This window comes from Chanodichthys erythropterus, chromosome 12 (assembly GCF_024489055.1).
Source record: "Chanodichthys erythropterus isolate Z2021 chromosome 12, ASM2448905v1, whole genome shotgun sequence".
Lineage (NCBI taxonomy): Eukaryota > Metazoa > Chordata > Actinopteri > Cypriniformes > Xenocyprididae > Chanodichthys > Chanodichthys erythropterus.
The window spans coordinates 13,843,368-13,869,775 of NC_090232.1; the positions used below are offsets into that span (position 1 = coordinate 13,843,368).

Sequence of the window (26,408 nt, forward strand, 5' to 3'; positions counted from 1 at the left end):
AGTCAAACAAGCTAGCCAATTATCACATCATCTCAACCAGCTGTCAACAATCAGTAATCAACATATCTACCCAATCAGAATGAGTACAGGCCTATATATAACCACAGTCAACTCACTCATGAATCCTCAACAGTTTTCAGCATCCCTCCACCACCCCGTCTCCTCACACTCACTTGGTTACTTCTTAACCTAAAATAGGGGAGAGGGGGTACTATGTGTTTGGGCCAATTACCGAGCTCGGATGTCGATGTAGGTCAGTCAAAGAACAGAATATCACCTCCTTGGTTGTGCCAGCTGCTGTCGATGTCATTCTGTGTGTGAGTGTGCATGTGTGTGTGAGTGTACATGTGTGTTTGAGTGCAGGGCACAAACGGGTCATTATTGCCATTATTTTTTTTTAACTGTGCAGTACCATGGAATGACATGAACAAAAATGCTAATACTAAAAGATAATAATTAAAATGTACAATTTAAAAAAAGATATATCTATTCAAATATATATAAAATATATATTTAAATGATTTACTTTATTTTGTTTATTTATTCATTTTCTTTTGTATTATTTTTGTCTAACCAAAAAAAAAAAGAAAAAAAAAAAGACATTTTATTGATTTACTTCATTCAATGTATCTTAAAAAGGGTATTTTGTGGGTAGTTCCATGAGCTTTAATGATTATTATCAAGCTGAAAAGACTGAAAAATGTGTATAATGATACTGGTTTTACAATGTGAACTTGGTTTATGAGGACACTTTGTGTTTTTTTTTTTTTTTTTAATTCAAAATATATCAAAAGTTTTCTGTGATGGGTAGGTTTAGGGGTAGGATCAGTGTAGATGGATAAACCACATACGAGTAAACCAAGTATTTTCGAGTAACACAAGTATGTTTGTGTGTGTGTTTGTGTGTATGTGGTGCTATTTTTGACCAACTAATCAGTCATTCACATGCACTCTTTGGACATGTTGATGTTAGCATTTTATGACAGTGTTGCAAAAGACATACATGCATAATACAAAAAAAAAAAGAGAGATAAAGTAACGGCAATTACATGTTGTCAGGCTTGGCGACACTTTTCTCCTCTGCTGTCACTGTGTGTTTTAGCTCTGATGGGAAATAATATTACAAGATTGTCATTTGTTAGATAATCACATGAACACATCCATATATTCTTGTATAAGGTGTCTCATTGTCATTTCTGAAATAACCACGTCTGTGTTTGATGCTGTTCTAAATATACCATTCACATCCATCTCAAACACAGAAAAGTTCAACTGACCTGATCTGGGAATCTCTGATTCAGTCTCGGATAAAGATATAGTGGAAAAAACACTCAAAAGCCTGAAAGAGAAGGAGTGTAGAGGACAGTGATCTTATACATCCAGCGTTTTAACTTGAGTAGCATTTTCACTCCATCTAGTGACCAATGCAGGACCAGTATAAATTCAGCACATTGGACAGCTCCCACTGCTGAACGTACTGAACAACAGACATGTACATTCTGAATGATGAAGTATATGTGGTTCTACTTTCTGTTTAAGTATTAGAAAAAGCCACATGTGCATTAGCTCCTTTAACAATATTTATGTCATATTTAACAACTTACATCACATTTTTTCATAACATGTTCAGATTTTTATATAATTTTTAATAATGTGCAAATATCTGTGCACCTCTGGACAAAGCTTTGTTTCCATGTCTATTAATACACTTATTAGGAAGCTGATAATTAAATTAAGTAAATTTACTTTATTTGTGATACACACACACTTTTTTTTTTTTTATAATTAATCTTGAATCAAAATAATTTCCCCTCCCTCTTGCAGTGACATCTCTTATCTGATGATGTGTTTACTGGTGTGAGGGCGGTACAACCTGTCAATCACATGACATCACAGCAAACGACAATCATCCAATCAATTCCTGATGGACAAAATCAAGTTCCGACTCCCAATTCACTTGTGTATTGTGTAGCTGATTTATCATATGAAGTATTGATCTTCACGTGTGTTACTGTTTCTGTTTTAGAATATAATACAGCGGATTTCAGCTCAATGGACAGCTGTCAGTGTCAGTATAACCACAGTATAGACAAGCTGAGCAAACTTCCTTCATGCAAATGTGTGAACTCTAACCAACACACAAAACCACACATATAGTCTAATGGAAACATTTGTGCTTGTTGACCAGTGATCAAGTAAGAGATGAAGTGAGAGTTTGACAGCATGTCACAGCAGCAAATGTGAAGGTGTAAGCATTAAGTAGTCTGAATATAAGAGTTGTGGTTTCCTGTTTTGACATGTTTACACGTTGCTGGTTTGTACCCACTACAACAGAGAACATCATGAGTTTTACAGATGAACTTTCATTAAAAAAAAAAAAAAAAAAACTTAATCGGAATGTAACACAAAATTTCTCAAGTTAAGATGATTAGATTATTATTTGATACTAAACATATCTATCAGACAAACAAAAGTATTACCTCCTCTTCATATCTGTTTGATGATGATTTCCCTTTTTGTAAACCAATCAGAGCAAATTAGAGTAAAAAGTCTATAGGGTAACCAATGATTGGTTTATACTACTCTTTGTACATACACATGATAACCTAATTTATTGACCAACCCCTCTGTGACGTGAAACATTTTAGAAAAGATTTTCCATTGACGTGAACTAATCAGATGAGAGCTGCCGTCTGTAAGACCCTCACCAGTGTCAGTTATTCACAGTCACTCACAGAGATGGAGAGATCAAGACTTGCTCTCGTCGTGCTCATGTGTAAGAAAAAATGGGTTTGAGAAATTTTTAAACTGTTTTGAGTGTTTTTCAAACCTAAATGTTAATATTACTGTGAATATTTTTATATGTTAATACATATTTCAAATTTAAGTGCTTTATTAAGTTATTTTGCTCTTATACAGGTGTTTTGTTGTTCAGTCAGAACAGAATCTCTGGAGCAGAAGTGGAGATGAAAGTCAGACCAGGAGACAACATCACTCTCTACTGTGATCGCTCTTTAACTGGTTCCCGCTTTGTATGGATAAGAAACTGCTCTCATGAAAATCAACCCTCTCTCATAATAAATGTAGTAAGTTTGGACCTGGGGACACTTCAGCGTTTCAGCTCTGACTACAACCGCTCCAGTAATTCTTATGATCTACATATTACTAACATCAGTGTCTCTGATCTGGGACTGTATTACTGTGGAGAAGAAGAAAATAAAGTATTTGAAGATGAACAACGCAGGAGCAACCGATATAAAGTGTACTATTATGGAAACCGAACAACTCGTGTCTCGTTTGCAGGTAAGAAAACATTTCTGCTAGTTATTATTGTATTATTGCTTGTGTAATTCTGGAGCACTTTCTCACTGAAGAAGCAAGATGAACATAATATTTGTACAAACATTCATTGATATATTTATTTTATATTGAGCAATGGACTTTGTGTTCTGAACTTTCCACACCTCATGACTGTAATAATAATAATAATAATAATAATAATAATATGTTTATTTTATATAGAGGAAGTAACTCCATGTTCTGGACTGAACATCACCTCCACTCCTCGTGTATCAGACTGTGTTCTCTGCTGGATGCTGCTGTTCAGTGTGTGTGCGGTGTGTGTTCTCCTTTCCTCAATCCTGTCCTCCATCTGTCAGAGAAAAACTGCAGGTATCTCATTCGCTAATCATATCCTTGACACTTTTATGATTTTCTCAATATAAAACCTAATGTCTTTGTTCAGCAATCAAAGCTGCAAACAAATTATAAATGTGTGCAAATATTTGTTTTAAATCCATCTATCTACACACTAGCAACCACCCCGAGTACCCTAGCAACCACATTGACTACACTCTAAAAAATGCTGGGTTAAAAACAACCCAAGTTGGGTTAAATATGGACAAACCCAGTGATTGGGTTGTTTTAACCCAGTGGCTGGGTTAAATGTTTGACCCAAACTGCTGGGTAGTTTTATTTAACTCAACTATTGTTTAAAAATGACTATATAGCTGGCTTAAAATGAGCCCAAAATATGTTGGAAATTAAAAATCAGATACACAATTACTAGAGGCAACAATAATATCAAAAGGTGAACATTCATTAAAAAGCAATTTAATACATGTTTATTATTTAATTATTATTATTAATTAAACATATTAATAAATGTTAATTTCCAACCTATTTAGGGTTCATTTTAAGTGATCAATAAAGTAATTTTTAAACATTAGTTGAGTTAAATAAATCTACCCAGCAGGTTGGGTTTAAGATTCAACCCAACAGCTGGGTCAAAACAACCCAATCGCTGGGTTTGTCCATTTTTTTCCCCCAACTTGGGTTGTTTTTAACCCAGCATTTTTTAGAGTGTACCCTAGCCACTGCATAACAACACCCTAGCAACCACCCAGAATACTCTAGCAACCAAATACCACCCTAGCAACCACCCAGAATACCCTAGCAACCACATAGCAACACCCAAGCAACCATCCTAAATACCTCAGTAACCGCATAGCAACACCACAGCAACCACATAGCAACAACTTAGAAACAGCTAGATTACCCTAGCAACTGCATATAAACACCATAGCAACCACCCAGAATACCCTATAAACCGCATAGCAACGCCCTAGCAATTACCTGAGTACCTTAGAAATACCCTAGCAACTATCCAGAACACCCTAGCAACTACCCAGCAACCACACAGAACACCCTATCAACCACATAGCAGCACTCTAGCAATTGTCTAGAACACCCTAGCAACCACATAACAATACCCTAGCAATCACACAGAACACCATAGCAACCTTGTAGTAACTGCCTTGAAACCACACAGAACACCAGAGCAATAGCCTTAACGGTTTAGTCCACTTTCAAATAAAATTTTCCTGATAATTTACTCACCCCCGTGTCATCCAAGATGTTCATGTCATTCTTTCTTCAGTCGAAAAGAAATTAAGGTTTTTGAGGAAAACATTCCAGGATTATTCTCCTTATAGTGTACTTCAATGGCCTCCAAACGGTTGAAGGTCAAAATTACAGTTTCAGTGCAGCTTCAAAGGGCTTTAAACGATACCAGATGAGGAATAAGGGTCTGATCTAGCGAAATGATCGCTCATTTTAGAAAATAATGCAACTGTATACACTTTATAAACACAAATGATCGCCTTGCATGTGCTTCCACTTTCCATATTCTTCAAAAAAGCTTGCGCTGTATGTCCTACGCCTTCCCTATAACTTACAGAAGGAACGTGAAGCACCAGTTTCGTTTTTTTCCGTAAGTAGAATAGGATTCTGTATTAGTGGAGAACAGTAGTATGTTTGCCGTCGAGGCTGAGAGGATGCTAACATTAGTAATACCTCAAGCGGTTAAAACAATGTGACAAAAACACCATCTGTTTAAAGCATTATCATTCATTTGCATTAGTTTATATCTATTTGTTCGCTGTTACGCATTCGTTATCCAGCGAAGTTGCATATTTAAACTGTATCCTCAACATGCAGTGACAGAAACATGTATTTAATTTCAGTTCTTTTTACACATTTTGACTCGATAATCATCAAGTTTTCTAAAATAGAGGCAAATAATGTGTGATAGTTCACATAAAGGCTAGATCTATGCTATGCCTTAACATTAAATAAAGTTAATAAAAGTATTGTTCAAAAAGTAAATTTCAACATTTACATATGAACATTTTAAAGTTGTCTCTTATATTAGTTATAATGCACTATGAATTAACATGAATGATCAATGTATAATTAATATATTTGTATTTTTTATATTTAAAACTTGCAATAAACATTTTGCCATTTTTTTTAATTCAAGGAAAACAAAATATAAGACACCTTATATTAAAACAATCTTGCTGCTCAAACAGTGTATAGAACAATTTTTGTATTTTACATTTATTTGTACTTTTACTTTTAATACTTAAGTACATTTAATATATAAAAATACTTTTCACACTTAAAAAAATATCAAATACTTTAAAACTTTTACTCAAGTAATATTCTAAACAGTGACTTTAACTTCAACCAAAGTCATTTTCTGGTAAGATATCTATACTTTTACTCAAGTATGGCTTTCAAGTATAGGCTACTTTATCCACCACTGGTATGTAGATAGAAATGGCTCATTCTAAGGTAATAAAAACATAATGTTTAGTTATGTATATTATATTGCATTTCTGTCAACAGATCCTCCTAAATATTACACTGTGACTAGACCTTTAAAACTGTCAAACTTTTAAAACTACTCCAAACTGTAAACCTTCAAACTTCAAGCTTTTAAAGATCCGCCGAAGTGTCTTGGAATGGGCAGCATCATTCAATGTGTTGATGTAATTTCAACTGAAATAGGAAGACAGGGCGATATATCGAACAGCCCCGCCCCTTTTTAAAAATAACCAATAGCGTTTTGTTTATATCACAGCTCGGCCTGAGCTGTTAAACTCAGTTAAACCTCTGCCTCCTTTTAGTATCTAACCTTTTATCCTCCTAATCTCCTAATATCACTTTAAAATATAGCATTCTGTGCAGAATTCAAATAGGTCCAATACCTTTCGTGGTTTGAGCCGACTCGCGGATTTGATCGGCTCTGTGCTCTCATGTTCCTGGGCCAGAGAGTGCTCCCGCTGTGGCGGTTCACATTATACTAACGCGTAAACGGACTTAATTTGCGTCAATGTAAAGCATATTTACACTGTCTGAATAGCCTTAGTGAAATTCATTCATATGCATTACTGAAATGAGAAAATATTTAAGTAGTTGGTGAGAGCTAATTTCACTTGAAAAGGAAGCTGTTGCTGCACTTCCATTTAATTTGGTGCGTCTCACAAACTCTTTCAGGCAATGGCGGATGTGAATGAATACGCCCTTAGGGTTAGCATTAGGGTTTGGTTTAGAGTTAGTTATATGTAATTATGCATAACTTACTGGTATTACTATAGTAATTACATGTGACATGTTACAATTATATTGTAAAATAAAGTGTTACCGAAAATTGTTATTGTGTAGCGGCTGTAATGTGAGCTTTTTTGAGAAGCTGATTCTGAACTGTTTCACATATTTAATGTTGTTTATATAGTAAAACATGACTAAACTGTATTACAATTATACAGTAGCATTTATGTTTAAATGGTACTGCATTTTTATGTATTTAATTATTTTTTTATGTATTTAAGAGCACATACATGATTAAAGTTACTATGTTCAGACTTGCATTTTTTTCTCACTGTACTGTCATATTTTCACTTGATCTTTAGATTCTGAGCAGATTGCAGAGATACTCACCGCAAATGTTATTAAGGTATCTATATTGTTACTTGTTTTAAGGAAATTGTATCTACTGTATATTGTTACTTGTTTTCAGTAAATTGTCTCTATATTGTTACTTGTTTTTTGTTTTTTAAGTTTGCCATGTCAAAGACAATAGTTTAGTTTAGTTTATTTCATGTGCATGTCATATTCCATATTCATTTCAGGGGGATCCTACAGAGAAACATCAGTGTGAGACGAGAAAAACTGGAAAGATCTGCCTCCACACTGAAGTCTCTTATAGACTGCTGACTTCTGAACATCCCTATGCCAAGATGTGATTCTCCTGCTCAGTTTAAACAACTTACAGAAAACTTGCTGCTTTCTATTGCTCTCTTTTTGTACTCCGCAACGTCAGCTATGATTTCTGAACTCGCTTTTTCTCAAGCCTGCTTTAACCACATTTACACGTGCACACACCTAACTAACTAGCAGCACATTTTTATATAATTGTACATTTACAAATACAATTATGCATAATACACAAAATATAATTTTTTTTTTTTTCAAATGTTTAAATAAAATACTAATGAAATAAAGTATTTTTTAAAAGTATTGCTATTACATTTTATTTGCACATTTTCTGGTTGCAAATTATATTTTTGTAATGAAATAACAGATTTTTTTAAAAAAAACAATATTAATTCATAATTGTTTATTGGAATTAACATATTAAGAAAAAAAACTATTTTACCTAATTACAATCAATAACTGTTTATTAGCCAGTTTTTTTTTTATTAGTCTTTTTTTTTTTTTTTTTTGTAAATATGTCCTTCTGTGGTATAAAAGCTAAATTTAGACTGATCAGTAAAACATTAAAGTGAGTGACAACAACTTAAATGCAGATCTGTTTTCCTTTTCAGTCCAGATTCATAATTACTTTCTTTGTCATAGAAGGGATGAGAAAAATAAACTTTACATTCTCTGTTCTCACACTATCAACAGGATGTTCGAATGGGTTTCCTGTGTATGTTTGTCTACTGCTCATTCTTACTTTTTTCTTTTTCTCTCTTCTTCTGGGCAGCTATAAGTACCAACCACAAATGTTTCCACTGGACTCTATCAACAGAAATGCACACATTGACAGAACCACAAATAGTTTTCAGTAGACTTAAAATGTGATCTATTGCATGTGCATAAAGCTAATGCACATAATAAAGTATGAATATGAAAATAAACAAAATTATTTTCACCAAATAAGTTTTGTTGCATTGCAACAATAAAATAAATACAAAATGAAGGAAAATGACTGAAGAGATGGTTGCTGTTGTCATGACCGTTTATTTTACAATTTACAGTTTTTTCAACTGCTTACACACATTTCCAAATTTTTGCCTTTTTTTCTTTTCAAAACTTTACAAAAAAAAAAGCCTCACATCTCTTGTAAAATGGAGCACCGCATTCAAAATATCACAAACGCGTCTCAAAAACAAAAATTTACATTGCAAACACCTTTGCCATATTATTCTATTTGTTGATATCATATACACACAGTTATCCAAAACCTAAAGCTCTTCTTTCATGAGCTCCTGTGTACATTTCTGTACAATATTGAAAGTTATTGGTAGAGATGTTGAAAAATTCACGGTAAACATGAAAGCAAGATTAAAACCAAACTTTTTTTTTTTTTTTTTTACTGTAAGCATGTGTGGTTGTGAATACAGTATTACACATTATTAAAGAAAACAAAATACATCAACTATGTGTAGTTGGACAGAAACAATGGTTGTGTTTGAAAAGATGTGTTGTGTTTTGCCAAAGTGTTTCATGAAGTTGAAAACTCATTAAAGGTCAAAGAATTAGTGTAATGTAGGTTTTGCAGATTTGGTGTATGGTTCTGGTGTTTGAGTTTCAGGTGTTGGAAACTGTGACAAGTAAGGATTTTGTGTGTAAACAGTTGAAAAAAAAACAACTGTATTATTCCATATTTTTATTTATAATTTCATGTTTCATAACAGATTTTATAGCATTAATCCAGTTTAGATTACTGTGCAGAATTTAACAAAGACACCATTTCGTTTTTAATAAATTAAAAACAGTCAGTTGAATAAGAAATAATTATAAAAGAAAAGCAAATGTCAGTGGCTCCATCAAGTGGCTTTCAGGTGCAGTCAAATAAGTGCTGGCCAATTAACTGACACATTAACTAGGTTTTGAAGCATGAATTAAATGTTTTGTGTGAGTAACTATATTTTGCAGACATGCAATATAGTTCTGATGTTTCAACAAACAGCTGTGACAACTGTACAGTGAGATCAGGGCAGAACTTTATTTACAAAACTATACTTCTCAGTAATATGACGCAAAGAGCTGAAGAAGAACACAAATGTAGAGCACCATAACAGACAATAACAATTAACTAAACAGAAGTATAAATACATAAATGAGTGAATTAATAAGGGGCAGGTGGAAACAATAGGTTACCACAGTAAAAAAAAAAAAAAAATTCACTAATCCTTACATTAGTCACTAATACAGTTTACTCTTAGGAGTGAGTGAAAACAAGTAAGTGAATTCAGACACTGAGTATGCAGGGAGGGCAGCTGCTTTTGAGTAGTTTGTACTTGCTGTTTAAAAATCATTAGACACTTATCTAACCGGCAGCTCCAGTAATGAAAAGATTTTTCTTGAACTCTGTCATGGAAATGTCATGTATAAACCTTTATTTTGTACCTGTATGATATTACGCTGTACACACAGTTTGGAAAAAGGCTGGCTGGATGATTCAGCTGTGGGCGCCATCTTCTGGAGAGATGTGGGAATTCATTTGGCATGTCCATCACAATGCATTATGGGTAGTCTCTAGCCATTGAGTGTACATTAGTTGTGCACTTGATATTGCAGTGCATTATGGGATTGAATGAGTGCACGCGATAACGTTGCCACAGCCGTATCACCCTGTAGCCCAACACTGGTTTCCCACTGAAGCTAAGCAGGGTTGAGCCTGCAGTACCTGTATGGGAGAAAACTGCTGGAAGAAATGTTAGTGAAGCCAGCAGGGGTGCTCATCCTGTGGTCTGTGTGGTACTAATGCCCCAGTATAGAAGCTACACTGTAAAAATCACCAACATTAAACAAGGTCCTGATCCTCTGTGGTCATTTAAAGTCCCATGGCACTTCTCGTAAAAGAGTAAGGGTTTAACCCTGGTGTCCCGGCCAAATTCCCTCAACTGGCCCTTATCAATCATAGCCTCCTAATAATCCCCATCCATTGAATTGCTCCATCACTCTCTCTTTCTCTCTCCATCTATAGCCGCTGCACTGTGGCTGTTGTCTTATCATCCATGTGGATGCTGCACTCTGGAGGTGGTTGAGAAAAGACCCCTGATATGATTGTAAAGCGCTTTGGGTGTACAGTAGTACATAGTAATACAGTATATAAATGCCTCATTCATTCAACATCCGCCATGGATTTGGACACCACTACAACTGGATGTTCCCTCAAATAGTGCCCTATTTAAGGGTATGGGGAAAATTTCAGATCCAGCTCAACTAAGGAAGACAGGAAATTAACACAGGAACACTGAGAACAGAACAAAGTTAAAATCAAAATGAGAAAATCACAACAGAACATAAACCTGACACACACACATATTATTATTATCATCATCTCAAACAAGTAAGTTAAGTTCTTGACTTGACAATAAGAGCTGGTAGAAACTGAGAAAACCACAACTTTAGGATTATGTGTATAATTATTATGTGCAGTGTTTGAGTTGCATGCATAGAGCAGATAAATGGAATGGATCAATTGGTGGTTTTGGTCAAAGCCCTTCAGCAGTAACACTTCCCACCACAGTCAGCCAATCAGATAAGAGCTGACACCCACACTAAATACCCTCACTGAGATGGGAGAGCAAGAGTTACAGTCACACTTCTGTGTATGTATTTTTATTTTTTTTTAACATTATGTTATTTTTTATATTATGTTTATTATTTTATTTTATATTATGTTAATATGATGGGTTTTTTTTTTTTTTTTTTGGTTGGTTGGTTGTTATGTTTTGTTAAGGTGTAGATAAAATTAATAGTCCTTTAAAGTTGTATTTGCTTTTGCAGGTGTTTTGTTTTATGAACACCAGAGAGTGTTTGGGACAGAAGTGGACGTGAGAGTGAAAGCAGGAGACAACATCACGGTCTACTCTGACTGTGTTTTTTTCATTTGCATCACACATTGTTTGGTTGAGAAACTGCTCACATGAGCATCAACCAAAACTGATGATTGCAGAAGCACATATTTGAACTTTAAAGGTTCCTCTTTAAACCTCTTTTAAAAATGCATGGAGGAATATTAAACACATATTTTGTATTTATTTTGTTGTTGTTTCTTCACTATAATAACTAATAGGCTTCACTATTTCAGAGATTTATAGGTTGATGTGGTATTTCACTAGTTTAGGTTGTTCTCTTTTCCTCCCTCTGAATCATTTCAGGCAGATTCTGTGAAGAAACATCAGTGTGAGACGAGTAAAACTGGAAAGAGCTGCCTCCACACTGAAGTCTCTTATAGACTGCTGACATCTGAACATCCCTATGCCAAGATGTGATTCTACTTCCTCATTCAAAGGGCCTATATAGCTGCTTACAGCACTTTTTTTTAATACTTTTTGCACTAATCACAATAAAGCATAGTTCAATGCTACTTTAGGGTTTTACATTTTATTTTCTTTATAATATTAACATAAATTATTTTCAGTGTGTTAAGATTATGTTAAAAGTAAAGAAAAGTATTATTATTTAGATGTTCCAAGTAGCTGGTATAAAAGTAAATGCATACAGTTTTGTGTCTCTGTTTTTATCTGTAGATCATATGAATATTTATCTCAAAATACATGTGGGTGTAAACTGTCAAATAAAGTTCAGTCAGTTCAATGAACACAAGTTTGTCAAATGTTTAGACAGAATGTCTAATATGATTAGGCTATGAGAGTGCCTGTGAATATGAAATTCTGCCTGTGAAAATTCAATGGCTCCATCTAGTGGCTAATAATAGTTCAAACTGGTCTAGTCCTAATGACATCATAAACACTTACCCACAAACCATTTCACCAGGACTAAATCATGATAAGGACACAGAAGTCAGGAGATGCTTTTATGAGTGATAGACTGAATAAAATGAATCACATGTGTGCTCAAATTAGTTTTTTTCCCCCTCATAATTGTAAGTATTCATGTTACGCAATGCTCAAGAGATAAGAAGAAAACAATGCTGAATTAAACCATTTATGCTTAAAAACTTGAATAGTGTTGAACAGTTATTGGTCTTCAGTGGCGGAGCAGAGACATAATTTGCTTGAGCAGATTGATACAGAATATACTGTAGGCGTTGCATGCAGGTGTTATATCACAAAATGCAACAGTGGCTTTTTGATGCCACAGGATGTAAGAAGTGGTTTTCATGTGTGAATTCAGTGATATTTACAGGTCGTCATGGCAATAAAGAGAGTTTGGCCTTCTGTTTGTTTTTCTGAGGTAAAAGTCCAAACCACAAATGTTTCCAGTGGTCTTTGTGACTGTCAGCATTAAACGGCCCCTCCTCTGTATCGAGTGCGATATGTACTCGATATGTACTTTTTGTTCTTATGTGAAGAACAAAAAAAGTTTTGCATGCACCAGATTCGAATGGAGGGAGAAGGGAAGACATGGGAAGAATACATCCCACTAATCATACAAGCTACTGTTCACCTGAGTAGATGACATGATTCTATCCTTTTCATATTGATCCTGCGCACTATTTATTTATTCATTCATTTATTTAGCAATACTAGAATGGTCTTTTTTTTTTTTTTTTTGTAAATACATTTGTGTATAATTAAAATGTTTTGTTATGGCATCACTCACTCAAACAAACAAACAAACAAACAAACACTGACTGGTTTAATACCATTAGGGAAATAGTAAAGACTCTCTTTAAACAAAGTCATATCTAACCAGAAGAATAATTCACCAGTATATGTATGGAGGACCAGTATAAATTCAGCACATTGGACAGTTCCCACTGCTGAATGTACTGAACAACAGACATGTACATTCTGAATGATGAAGTATATGTACTTTATGTTTGAGTACGTATTAGGAAAAGCTACATATGCATTAGTCTCAGCCTCAAATGTCATGCCCACCGACCGTTGGCTAAACATCTGATGTATATGGGGCCGTTCACATATCGCGTCTTTTCCGCGGGCAAGTCAGTTATTTCAAATGTAGGCGTGGGGCAGTGTTATGGGTTTTTATCTCATCTCCATAAATATATCTAGTAGTAAAGCTAATGCAAGGGCTAGAAATCAATTTATCCTTTGTTAAAACTTCCTACTCCTCGTGGAGAGCGCAGTTCATGGTTGCATAGCAACGACAGACGCCACGGGAGCGCAAGCGCTTTGGAAACTTTCCACGCGTTTTTAGACGCGATATGTGAACTGCCCCTATGGCACACTTTTCCCACGGTAAAAGTCACATTCCGGGAGGTAAAACCTGCGTTTTTGGCGGGGCTCCTCTGGTAAAATTCGCATTACAGGGACTAAATGTCACATTATTTGGGGTCGATTCAACCCGCAGACATGAAAAACAACCTGCGGCAACAGTGTAAAAGTAGTCCAATTCCACGGGAAAACCGCGGACTTGGCAACACTGCCGGTCTCTTAATGAAGGGTCATCGACTTCACATTTTCACACCCCTAAAGCTGGAGCGGAACAAAACGAACTGTGATTGGTTGCATGTCAGTCAAACGTCCTCTTTGGCGGTCCTTGGCCAATGAAAGACCGGTCTAGACCTTCTGCCGTCAGTCTGAAGGTCTGGCTACGTGAGACTACAGCTGTGTCCCAATAGGCCTTTTTCACAAGAATCGGAAATCACGTGACGCAGGGTAAAGTTAGTTCCGCTATGCGTCTACGGCTATTAGATTGATATGCTCTTTTCTCAAATATCGCTTCTTACCTTTTATGTTTTGTCTGTTTTCCAAGTCGCTTTTGTATAATCTACAAAGAAATTATTTTCTACTGGTTTGTAGCTTGTACGGCCGCTAAGACCGTTGCTCGAATTTACCGGCAGGTGGATTTATATCACAAGCTGTCATACAGTAAAGGCTACGCAGCTACTCATTCAGCTATTCCCCCGATCGTATTACCTACGACGAACATTATTTATATAATTTATTAATTAAAAAATAACTCTCAATATATACTTTAATGGGGGATATAAAATCGAGATACATAATATTGTCGTGAGTTTAATATGTTTTAAAAATATATAGCATGTAATATCATATGGCATCATCCCACATTCAAGCATATGTTATAACTAATCCTGATCGATTAAAATGATTAAACTAAGACATAATTAATTTCCAACACCACATTGTACAACTATCAGTCTTTGCATTAATGTTGCAACAGCACAATAATACTGCGCATAATACACACTTTAAGATGACGACAGGAAAATGAGTGAGAGACTGAAGTGTTTATATCATAGACTGTAAGGTTTATATCCAGGAATATCAGGGTGCGAGTGGTCCTGTTTCATGAATCAGAGGATCTTGCGTGATAAGGGAGCTTCCAGCTGATCATTTCCCCAGCACGTCGCTAAAAGCACTCTATACTCCCAAAGTGCATACTATCCACCCTAAATAGCACTGAATATTAGTACACATAGACTACTATTTACTATTTTATTACACATAGACTAGCACTTTGAGACGCAGGCACCGTCTGTACAGCACATGGAGCGCGATAATGCACAGCCGCGCCAAACAGGCACGAAGAATATAACCAGTTTAACCGCCATCACTTCAAATTATTTATTAAATTTTGCTCTTAATGAGAGCTCTGTAGTCTCACCAATAATTCAACAAGAACGTTCAAACATTTTCATGACATTTAATTCGTAAAACGACTTTGATTCCCGAGCTGGTTCTGATCGAGGCTATCTATCACTGTAACCGGAAAAAGTTTTACACTGCGTGGATCGTTCCGGAAGCCAAAAACCCGGAAGTGTGAAATTGGCCTAGGCGTTTCTCAATGTCAAGGAAGGATCCTCGGAAGCCAGAATTTCGAGGATGCTACGTCATCGACATCCGTCAAAGGACTGTTCCAATGTCGAGGATCCTCGGAATTTCAAACAAGGACTGAGTCCTTCGTTCGAAAAATATCCCATACACAGGAAAGGATGCATATGTGTATCCTTCGCGCTCTTCACGCTCTCAAATCACCCACAATCCTATGTGTGCAGCTTTGCAATCTTGTTCAAAAATCTTTTTAAAACATGTTGGACGTTAGCGGGCAATATGCTTTCAAATGTAAGTATATTTACGTTACCAAACATTTGTCATAACAGTAGTAAATATGTCAGATAAATAAAGTTTAACGTTTAAATGCCAGTACAAATTACTACAGTATTGATATTATAAATTATACATATACAAATTACGTTATTGATGGCTAACTGAACCGGACCGTTGTTAGCTTGTTTGCCATCACCGGCATCCTTTATAAATAACTAGTTAAGTTGTCTAAAGTAATTTAACGTTAATATTATACCATTTATACCATTCACAGCGTTATTCATAGCTTTCTCGTATTTTTTAACGGGGACCAAGGAACAAACGGAGGCGTTCATACGTCTACGTGTAGAAAACGTAGACTGTAAAGGTAGAAAACAAGCAGCTGTTTACCGGGGGGTAATGACGCAATGACGTGCACTTGCTAGTCTGTTCCATTTACGTGTTCTCTGAATGCTAAAGAGGAGCCTCTCCTAGACTCTGAAGGAAGTGACTTGGAAGGACCAGTCCTGCCAAGGAAGTATCCTTGACATTGAGAAACGCCTAGGGTCCGCACACTTCGGAGTGCATGAAAGGGGTGGGGTTTTGGAGTGGAGGGTTGCCAGGTCTGCGCAACAAAACCATCCCAAAAGTAGTCTAATCACAGCACAAGTGTAAAAGTATCCCAATCCCAGACATGGCAACAATGAGCCGAGTGTACATGGCTAGCGGCTGTGTGACAGACAGCTGACAGTTGACGTTTATGTGTGCATTTTAAAGTTTATGACTTTCTATTGGGTTTTGACATGCTTCACTGCCAGCGACGATGGGACACTGGACCAAAATATGTATGGTTAAACTATGTAATGTTAGTTTTATATCGTTAGCAACTAGTTAACCTTGTTTGCTTTTTATGTTAAATTTATGTTAACTGAAAATATATACATTCATATTTATACATTTACTCTATATTTAAAGGAACACTCCACTTTTTTTGAAAATAGGCTAATTTTCCAACTCCCCTAGAGTTAAACATTTGAGTTTTACCGTTTTCGAATCCATTCAGCCGATCTCCGGTTCTGGCGGTACCACTTTTAGCATAGCTTAGCATAGTTCATTGAATCTGATTAGACCGTTAGCATCGCGCTTAAAAATGACCAAAGAGTTTTGATATTTTTCCTATTTAAAACTTGATTTAACTACAGAAGAGTCAAGTTTTAAATAGGAAAAATATCAAAACTCTTTGGTCATTTTTAAGCGCGATGCTAACGGTCTAATCAGATTCAATTACAAATAAATTACAAACATAATGTATAACTTATGCATTTCATTTTTAACTTGCATCACAAAAATAAGCTGTACAGAAATTAGACAAAGTGACATTTAAATAATATTGATAGACACATTTTAATGTGCCCATTTTATGCACTATTCTGTTCTTGAGAAAAGTAGGGGGAAAGCGGCCTTTGAAGTGCGATTCACCGCGGCGCGAGAAGGGATGACGTAATTCGAGAGCGACTTCAAGTGCACCCTCTCCGTTTCCCAGTGGAATGAAGCGCCGATTTCAAGACACTTTGTGGTCTACACTATCCCACAATTCATTGCGGGCCAGTGACGACAGGAGTTCTGTGTGAATTCACCTATTTTTTTACAGTCTATGGAATTCACATAAATGTAAGCAATGCCCCGTGTTCACCAATATCTAAATCAAACTGTAATATCTGGTTTTCATAAGTACAGTATTTGTCTCTGAGATGGAGTGCAGTTGAATACAATCCTAATGTACTGTACTTTAAATTCAGACTTAAATACAGAATAATTGTAGAAATATGAATGCATATATTTTCACAGTTAACATTAATGTAACAATTTAATATAAAAAAAAACAAACAAGGTTAACTATTGCTAACGATATAAAACTAACATTACATAGTTTAACCATACATATTTTGGTCCAGTGTCCCGTCGTCGCTGGCAGTGGAGCATGTCAAAACCCAATAGAAAGTCATAAACTTTAAAATGCACACATAAACGTCAACTGTCAGCTGTCTGTCACACAGCCGCTAGCCATGTAAGGACACTCGGCTCATTGTTGCCATGTCTGGGATTGGGATACTTATACACTTGTGCTGTGATTAGACTACTTTTGGGATGGTTTTGTTGCACAGACCTGGCAACCCTCCACTCCAAAACCCCACCCCTTTCATGCACTCCGAAGTGCGCGGACCCTGAATTGGGACACAGCTTACATGTGCATTAGTGTTACAGTTCCCATCAGCTCTGGACTCAATCTCCCATCATCCTCCCTGGCCTACACCTGCACTCACTTCCTCATCACTTCTCCTGATCAGTAATCACCCGCACCTGCAATTCATCCACTCATCACCACAGAACTACTTTAGCACCTCAGTATGTGGTATGTTCTTGTTCATATGAAGGACTATCCATATGCTGCTCCAATACCTCGTGGTTACTTACCTTATCTACTCCAGTGTGCTTCCCCAGTCTTCGTGCCATTGTATTTGTGTGTGAGTTCACCTCCACCTGCCATCCACGATCCATCAGCCTGTAAGACAGAGGACTATATCAGTATTCCAGTTTCCTCACTGCAAAGACTCATTATATCATCCACTTACCTGTTCATCTGTGTTTCAACTACTCTGTTAATAAACTACGTGCAAACCTGTTGTCTCCTAACCTTCTGTCCATAACTATTACTTCCTTTAACCATATTTATTTCATATATAACAACGTCACATTTATTTAAATTCAAATTTTTATATCGTTTTTAATAATGTGCAAATATCTGTGAGCCTCTGGACAAAGCTTCCAAAGTTTTCATGTCTAATAAGTAATAAACTTTTAAAGAAGCTGTTCATAGAGTAAATTTAAAGTATACTTCACGTCAAACCGTGCAAATTATTATTATTGTTATACTTTGTTCTCAAATTGTTAATGTTAACATCAGCATTGTGTGACTGTGTATTTAGTGTATTAGCGTTACCTGTAGATTTTAATTTTTTTTACAGTCTAATCTCTAACATTTATTTGTCATATCATAAAATCCGCCATCAAAATTATAAGTTTAATTATTCCAGCTGCTGTGAGAAAAGGCTATAAATGATCCGCCACTTGCAGCATCCTCACATGATATAGCCTACTAGCTGGGACTCGTTCTTTATGTAAACTGACGTGACGTAATGACACAAAGACGAACGGCTGCATGCTCGAATTTCCCACAGAATCCTACCAGTTCCACTCAAATTAGAAAACATTATTACAAGCTTTCCATTGTGAATCGGGCTAAGCCAAGAAGATAGTTTTGAACACTGGCTGGTTATGTACTTGCTCAATTCGATTTTGGATAATTTTTAACTTAAAAAAGTTATAGACAACAGCTTTAATAAATGTTCATTTATTAAATATATTATGTAAAGTATAAGCAAGCAATACAGTATTTTGAAACAATGGTTGAGTTGAATAAAATTACACAGCAAACTTAACCCAACCACAAGGTTTGTCCTTCTTCAACCCAACTTGGTTTGCTTTTAGCCCAGCATTTTTTAGTGTGTAGTTTGTAAAAGGAACATGACTCTGCTTCAATCTGCTTTAATAATAAAATACATGCTGTTTTCTTACTCCTATTAGCCATTCCAAAATTGCTCTCTCCTTTAGGTAGCAATTTGTGGAGCTAAAAGTGTTTGTGCTTGAATATGTCTCCCCTGTGAACCATAATCTGATTCCAGTAGAGTGTTGAACTTTACCTGTCATTTATTAATATATTTTTTAGAACTAGAAGCCCCAAAAAAGTGCCTCTCACTCACTCACTCACTCACTCACTCACTCACTCACTCACTCACGCACACACACAGACGCACCATGTGCATCATTATTTTATTTTATTTTATTTTTTAAATGAACATGCCCTCATAATCTTGAATCAAAATTATTTTGCCTCCCACTTTCAGCGACATCTCTTCTCTGATTATGTGTTCAATGGCATGAGGGCAGGACAACTTCACAAAACATCACAGCAATAGCAAACCACAAACATCCAAACAATTCCTGATGGACAAACTCAAGTCACAACTTACATTTCCTACATTTTACTTTTTTGAGAAGATATTTCACTTGGAAACAGGAAAGATGAACACAACTTCCGTTTCATGACAACTTTAATGGTTATTATAACCATTGATTTGTAATTGATTTATCATATGAAGTATTGATCTTCACATGTGTTACTGTTTCTGTTTTAGAATATAATGCAGCTAATTTCAGCTCAATGGACAGCTGTCAGTGTCAGTATAACCACAGTACAGACAAGCTGAGCAAACTTCCTTCATGCAAATGTGTGAACTCTAACCAACACACAAAACCACACATAGTCTAATGGAAACATTTGTGCTTGTTGACCAGTTATCAAGTAAGAGATGTGAAGTGAGAGTTTGACAACATGTCACAGCAGCAAATGTGAAGGTGTAAGCATTAAGTAGTCTGAGTATAAGAGTTGTGGTTTCCTGTTTTGACATGTTTACATGTTGCTGGTTTGTACCCACTACAACAGAGAACATCATGAGTTTTACAGATGAACTTTCATTAAAAAAACTTGATCAACTGAAATGTAAAGCACAACATTTCTCAAGTGAAGATGATTATCTGCATGTATGCATCAAAATTATTTTATACTAAATATCTATCCAACAAACAAAAGTATTACCTCCTCTTCATATCTGTTTGATGATCCATTTTTTTAAACCAATCAGAGCAAATTAGAGTGAAAAAGTCTAAAGGGTAACCAATGATTGTTTTATACTACTCTTTGTACATACACATGATAACCTAATTTATTAACCAACCCCTCTGTGACGTGAGACATTTTAGAAAAGATTTTCCATTGACGTGAACCAATCAGATGAGAGCTGCCGTCTGTAAGACCCTCACCAGTGTCAGTTATTCACAGTCACTCACAGAGATGGAGAGGTCAAGACTTGCTCTCATCGCGCTCATGTGTAAGAAAAAATGGGTTTGAGAAAGTTTTAAACTGAGATTAAAACTTTTTGAGAGTTTTTTTTAATGTAAATTTCAATATTACTGTGAATATTTTTGTATGGTAATACATATTTAAATTTTAAGTGCTTTAATAAGTTATTTTGCTCTTTTACAGGTGTTTTGTTGTTCAGTCAGAACAGAATCTCTGGAGCAGAAGTGGAGGTGAAAGTCAGACCAGGAGACAACATCACTCTCTACTGTGATCGCTCTTTTACTGGTTCCCGCTTTGTATGGATAAGAAACTGCTCTCATGAAAATCAACCCTCTCTCATAATAAGTGTAGTAAGTTTAGACCTGGGGACACTTCAGCGTTTCAGCTCTGACTACAACCGCTCCAGTAATTCTTATGATCTACATATTACTAACATCGTGTCTCTGATCTGGGACTGTATTACTGTGGAGAAGAAGAAAATAAAGTATATGAAGATGAACAACGCAGGAGCAACCGATATAAAGCGTACTATTATGGAAACCGAACAACTCGTCTCTCTTTTGCAGGTAGGAAAACATTTCTGCTATTTATTATTGTATCATTATTGTATCATATGTAATTCTGGAGCACTTTCTCACTAAAGAAGCGCAATGAACATAAAAATATTTGAACAAACAATCATTGATACATTTATATTTATTTTATATTGAGCAATGGACTTCTTATTCTGAACCTTCCACACCTCATGACTGTAATAATAATAATAATAATAAAATCAACATTCATTGATGTGTTTGTTTATTTTATATAGAGGAAGTAACTTCATGTTCTGGACTGAACATCACCTCCACTCCTCATGTATCAGACTGTGTTTTCTGCTGGACGCTGCTGTTCAGTGTGTGTCCGGTGTGTGTTCTCCTGTTCTCGATCTGTCTGTTCTGCCTCTGTCAGAGGAAAAATACAGGTATTCATTCACTTATTGACACTCTTCTCTTGCACTACAACAGTTTTAATTTAACAAAGATAAACAGCTTTGCCAATTTGAGTCCTTTGATAAGCAAATCTGCAAACAAAATTTGATAGTAATGTAGAAATTGAAATGTAACACTTAACCATTGCATAAACTCTAAACCATTTATGTATGTGACGCTCTAATTTAAACAATCCATTGTAGATGCTGCGACAGATCAAAAAGACAATTTGAGAGGTAGAAATACCATTGAGGTATGAACAAATCAAACACGAACATTCATTAAATACATATAAATGTAATATATATACGTTTCAGAAAGCAACTTCAACTTTTCTTAAATTTCAGGGTGAAGATGAAGAGGTGTGTTATGCATCTTTAGATGTGAAAACCAGGAGACAAAAACAACGCAAGACAAAGCGAGTGCAGAGTTCAGACTTCAGTACATATGCTCAGGTCAGAACAGACACGCAATAGAACTAAAATAGAATTGAGGTGCTTTCTGAAACTTTCCAGATATGATAAAGGTCATTATCATGTAACATCATGTAATGATACAAGGTACTTTTGTTGCATCTCAGTATAAAAGATATGTAACTCCATACTTGCATATTTGGTCACACTTTATATTAAGAGTCTTTACATACTAGCCTATGTACTAACATTTAAATTTATAATGTGATACAATATCCTTATTGTGTATATATGTTTTTACATGTACTTATATTTGAAAATACCTGCATGTAAATACAGTTATAATTAATATCTATAATTATAATTGATCTTTCCATTCCACCTTAACCAACCCTCAAAGTTACCATGAAACATCACTAAACTTACCCGAATCCCACCTCAACAGAAGCAAAAGTGTATTTAATACAAATAAACATTTTGCCTAACTTTATTTAAGTACATAGTACAAGTACAAGTTAAACACACCTGATATAAAAAGTGACTGGATACTTAAAATTTTTTTTCACACATTGATAACCTTTTTTTGTTTGTTTTAAATGAGTAATTACTCTTACTGTCACTCTTACTTTGTTGCTACTCTGGGGTGCGTTTCCCGTACAACGATGCATACGATACATCTTTGAACAAATCAACTAGCTAGTCCTGAAACCGTATTGTTGCAAACCTGTCGTTCAACCACATTGGTGATAACTTATTTAAAGGTGCTCTAAGCGATGTCACTCGTTTTTAGGCCAAAACATTTTTTGTCACATACAGCAAACATCTCCTCACTATCCGCTAGCTGCCTGTCCCCTGAACACACTGTAAAAAAACACGGTCTCTGTAGTTGCCACAAGCTCCGAAAAGGGAGGGTCTAGCCTCCGTTTTGTTTGACAACACTTCGAACGTCAACAGGACGCCACTCAGGATCGCTTAGAGCACCTTTAAATGAATCATTAGCCAACTAACATTTCAAGTTCCGTCGTTAATAACATACAGTTGTAAGAAAAAGTATTTGAACCACTTGCAGAATCTGTGAAAATGTGAAAATGTTTAACAAAATAAGAGATCATACAAAATAAATGTTATTTTTTGTTTAGTACTTTTGTTTAGATGTTTATATATAGTCCACAAAAAAAAAAAAAAAAAAAGAAGCTGAACCCCCCGGCTCTTAATGCATCGTGTTTTCTTATGGAGCATCTGAATGGTTGAACCTTTTTTAATAGTTGTGTTTGAGTCCCTCAGTTGTCCTCAATGTGATAAAATGGATCTGAAAATCATACAGTCACTGCTGGAAAGGGTTCAAATATGCAAAAAAAAAAAAAAAAAATGCTTAAAAACTGAAGAATCTGCAGGACCTGGAGGATTTTTCTGAAGAACAGAGCTCAGTTTAACTGCTCAGGACAAACAAGGGACTCATGAACAACCATCACATAACAAAAAACAGTCGTAGAACATCCAGGTAACCACACCAATGCTTCACATACTTTTGAATGGGTCCATTTGAATAATTTTTTTTTTTTTTTTTTTTTTTCTTTTGGACTATAAACATCTTTTATGTAAAATATCTTACTCAGGACGGTACTGAACAAAAAATAACATGCATTTTGTATGATCTCTCTTATTTTGTTAAAATTTTTTCACATTTTGACAGATTCTGCAAGTGGTTCACATGGTTCACAACTGTAGTTCAACGATTTGGTGTTTCCCAAAAACATCGTTCAAACGAACATTTGCAAACTTGTGTGTTTGGATCAACAGCTGTCGAGCTGTGATTAGAATCATAGGCTAGTTTCTTGTTTTTATGACATGTGGATTTAATAAATGGTCATCTTGAACAAAATAAGCAAGCTGACATTAAGTACAATGTATATCTTTTATTTTATAATAACATAATAATAATAACTTTATTTTGTATAGCGCTTTTAAAAGTCATTTCTCAAAGCGCTTTACATAAGTAAAAATTAAGATAAATAAAATAAGCAAAATAAAACATTACAAGAGGTATTTATAAACAATAGGGAAAAACATCCCATGACAACCACAAGAATCACTTTTCACCCAAATGCTTCCCTAAAATAATGAGTTTTAAGTGATGATTTAAACATTTTTAGGGATGCTGCATTTCTAATCTCGGAAGGCAGAGAATTCCATAACTTTGGGGCAACTGAAGAGAACGCCCTATCACCCAGTGTTCTTAACTGTGTTACCGGAACAACTAAAAGACCAGCATCAGCCGAACGAAGTTCACATGTCGGAATGTATGGTATTAAAAGCTCAGTAAGATATTGAGGAGCAAGTCCGTTTAATGCCTTGTAGGTTAACATAACAATTTTAAAATCAATACGAAATTTGACAGGCAGCCAATGCAAGGTCTCTAAAATAGGTGTTATATGATATCTTTGTCTGGTCCTAGTCAAAATACACGCAGCAGAGTTTTGAACCCACTGTAGTTTGTTCAAAGTAGATTTTGATGCTCCTGCTAACATGGCATTACAATAATCAATTCTAAATCAATTCTATTTTGGATATATACAAAAGTAATTTACATATTGTAGTTTGTCGTCGGATTTTAAGCACCGTTTTTGAAGAGTGCGCATGTGCGTACGTGCTCTAGTACGTAAGAACGATCCTATGATTGAATCTGGAAAAAAGCAAAATAAATGAGAAAAATGAGAACTAGTTATCAGATGACAAAAAAAAAAAAGAAAAAATCTAGCATTAATTCAATCTCAAACAGATTCATTTAGAAGTTATTACTCCACCACCTGCATGACATCACTCACCAGCGTGGCTAAACGACAGATTTGCGACAATATGGTTTCGGGAAAAAGTCGTGACTAGCTAGTTGATTTGTTCAACGATGCATCGTACTATGTTAGTGAAGCAGCGAGTTACGTCGTTGTATGGGAAACGCACAACAGGTCCTCAGTGCAGTACACTGTTGTTTTCCTCTGTTAAAAGTGTTACAGCCTGTGTGGACACACTGATGACCCGAATAACAGGATGTAGAAGTGGGTTTCCTGCATGAAGTGGTGTTTAGTTTAAAGATAGCACACATATGTCTGCAAGATGTCTGTTAAAGACCACTTCATCTGGAAAGCATCTGCTGTTTACAAACATCTGATAGACATCTTTAAGATGTCAGTTTTACATATATTCTAAATCAAAAACATTTTAAAGACATCTTCTAAACATCTATTTGACATCAGACAGGAAACGTCCTATAGACGCATTGCACTCTAAAAAATATGTCTTCCAGACGTAAACACAGACATCAAATATATGTCTCCGAGATGTACGTGTGCTATCAGTTTATTAAACTTATTCTTAATCCGAATGATTGCAACATTTATTTGATTCAATTGTACAGCTACTAAATTTTGCCAAAAACATACTCCATGTCGGATGAAGCATAATGTGTTTGAGTAGGTAAGTGTGTTTGTATGAGTTAGCAACAAGTTAACATTCAAACTATATATTTCATCTTAAAACTATCTTACAACTGTAAAGGTAAAAGAAAAAAACTGCCCACTTTAATTGCTTCTCTGTAGTAAGATACATTCTTGTTTTTGCTCTTGTTTTCTTATTTTTCTTTGAACTGGTGTATGTTATGTCTGCCTTTTTTCTTATTGTGCTTTTAATTATTTTGAACAGTTAAATCAAAACAAATTTAAATATTTAAAGCATCAGAGTTGTTCTTCAAAGGAGTTTTACTGAAGTGCACTGTCTGTCTTTTCTTGAGGAAGGGTCTTGCTTTGTTTCCAGTCAAAGCGATAACAAGCTTAACCACAAATGTTTCCATTCAGTTTAGTGCTTGTGTGAACATGAGACAGAAGAAAGAAAGAGGCTGGTGTGTATAAATGCTTATGTGGTGAGTTTGTGGTGAAATTGTGTACATCATGCAGCAAAAGCTTGATTTACAGCGCAGTCTTTCTTTAGACTCTCTGATGGACGAGGAAGAATCGCATTTACTGCATCTCTCAGAATGAAGCACAAAGAGCAGATTTCATTTGTTTTATTTGCTTTCATTTTTACTTAGGCAATGCATCTCACATGAACACAAATAATGTTCGGTGCCATGCCATTTAATAATAATAATGTGTAAAAAGGAATGTTTCTTTACATTTTTGTCACTGTATATAATGGATAGTGATGTTTATATGTATATTTTTATATTTGTCCATGATCTGTTATTTCTGAAAGAGACTCGAGGTGGTCAGAGCCGTCAGTGTGTTTAGTTTTATTAGTGGCCTGAGGGGGGCAGTGTGGATTTGCTTTTCCTAGAATGTCTAAAACATTTTAAACTCCACATTCATTTGCCTCATTCATTTTTTTATGTGAAGCAAATAGCAAATAAATATGTCATATGTCATATAGCAAATAAATGTGACATATCAATTCATGTTGCCATTGAGTTGTCCTTAACTGTGTT

General features: G+C 35.4%; 2 protein-coding genes across 5 annotated transcripts in view; both read left to right on the forward strand.

Annotated features, from left to right (window-relative positions):
• Positions 1-26,408, forward strand: part of LOC137032171 (uncharacterized) — a 53,843-nt gene that overhangs the window by 6,165 nt on the left and 21,270 nt on the right. For 3 of the 4 annotated variants that reach the window (XM_067403799.1, XM_067403798.1, XM_067403800.1), the window contains exon 4: positions 21,869-21,976. In XM_067403799.1, the coding sequence (XP_067259900.1) occupies positions 21,869-21,976 (108 nt within the window). Of the gene's footprint in view, positions 1-20,505; positions 20,579-20,733; positions 21,117-21,361; positions 21,515-21,724; positions 21,775-21,868; positions 21,977-26,408 lie in introns of those variants that run through there. The other variant, XM_067403793.1, reaches the window with a different exon arrangement.
• LOC137033119 (uncharacterized) lies at positions 2,648-7,786 on the forward strand. Its single transcript, XM_067405251.1, has 5 exons — positions 2,648-2,776; positions 2,920-3,303; positions 3,523-3,672; positions 7,260-7,303; positions 7,479-7,786. Exons 1-5 carry the CDS (start codon positions 2,680-2,682, stop codon positions 7,590-7,592), a joined length of 789 nt encoding a protein of 262 aa, XP_067261352.1. The 5' UTR covers positions 2,648-2,679; the 3' UTR covers positions 7,593-7,786.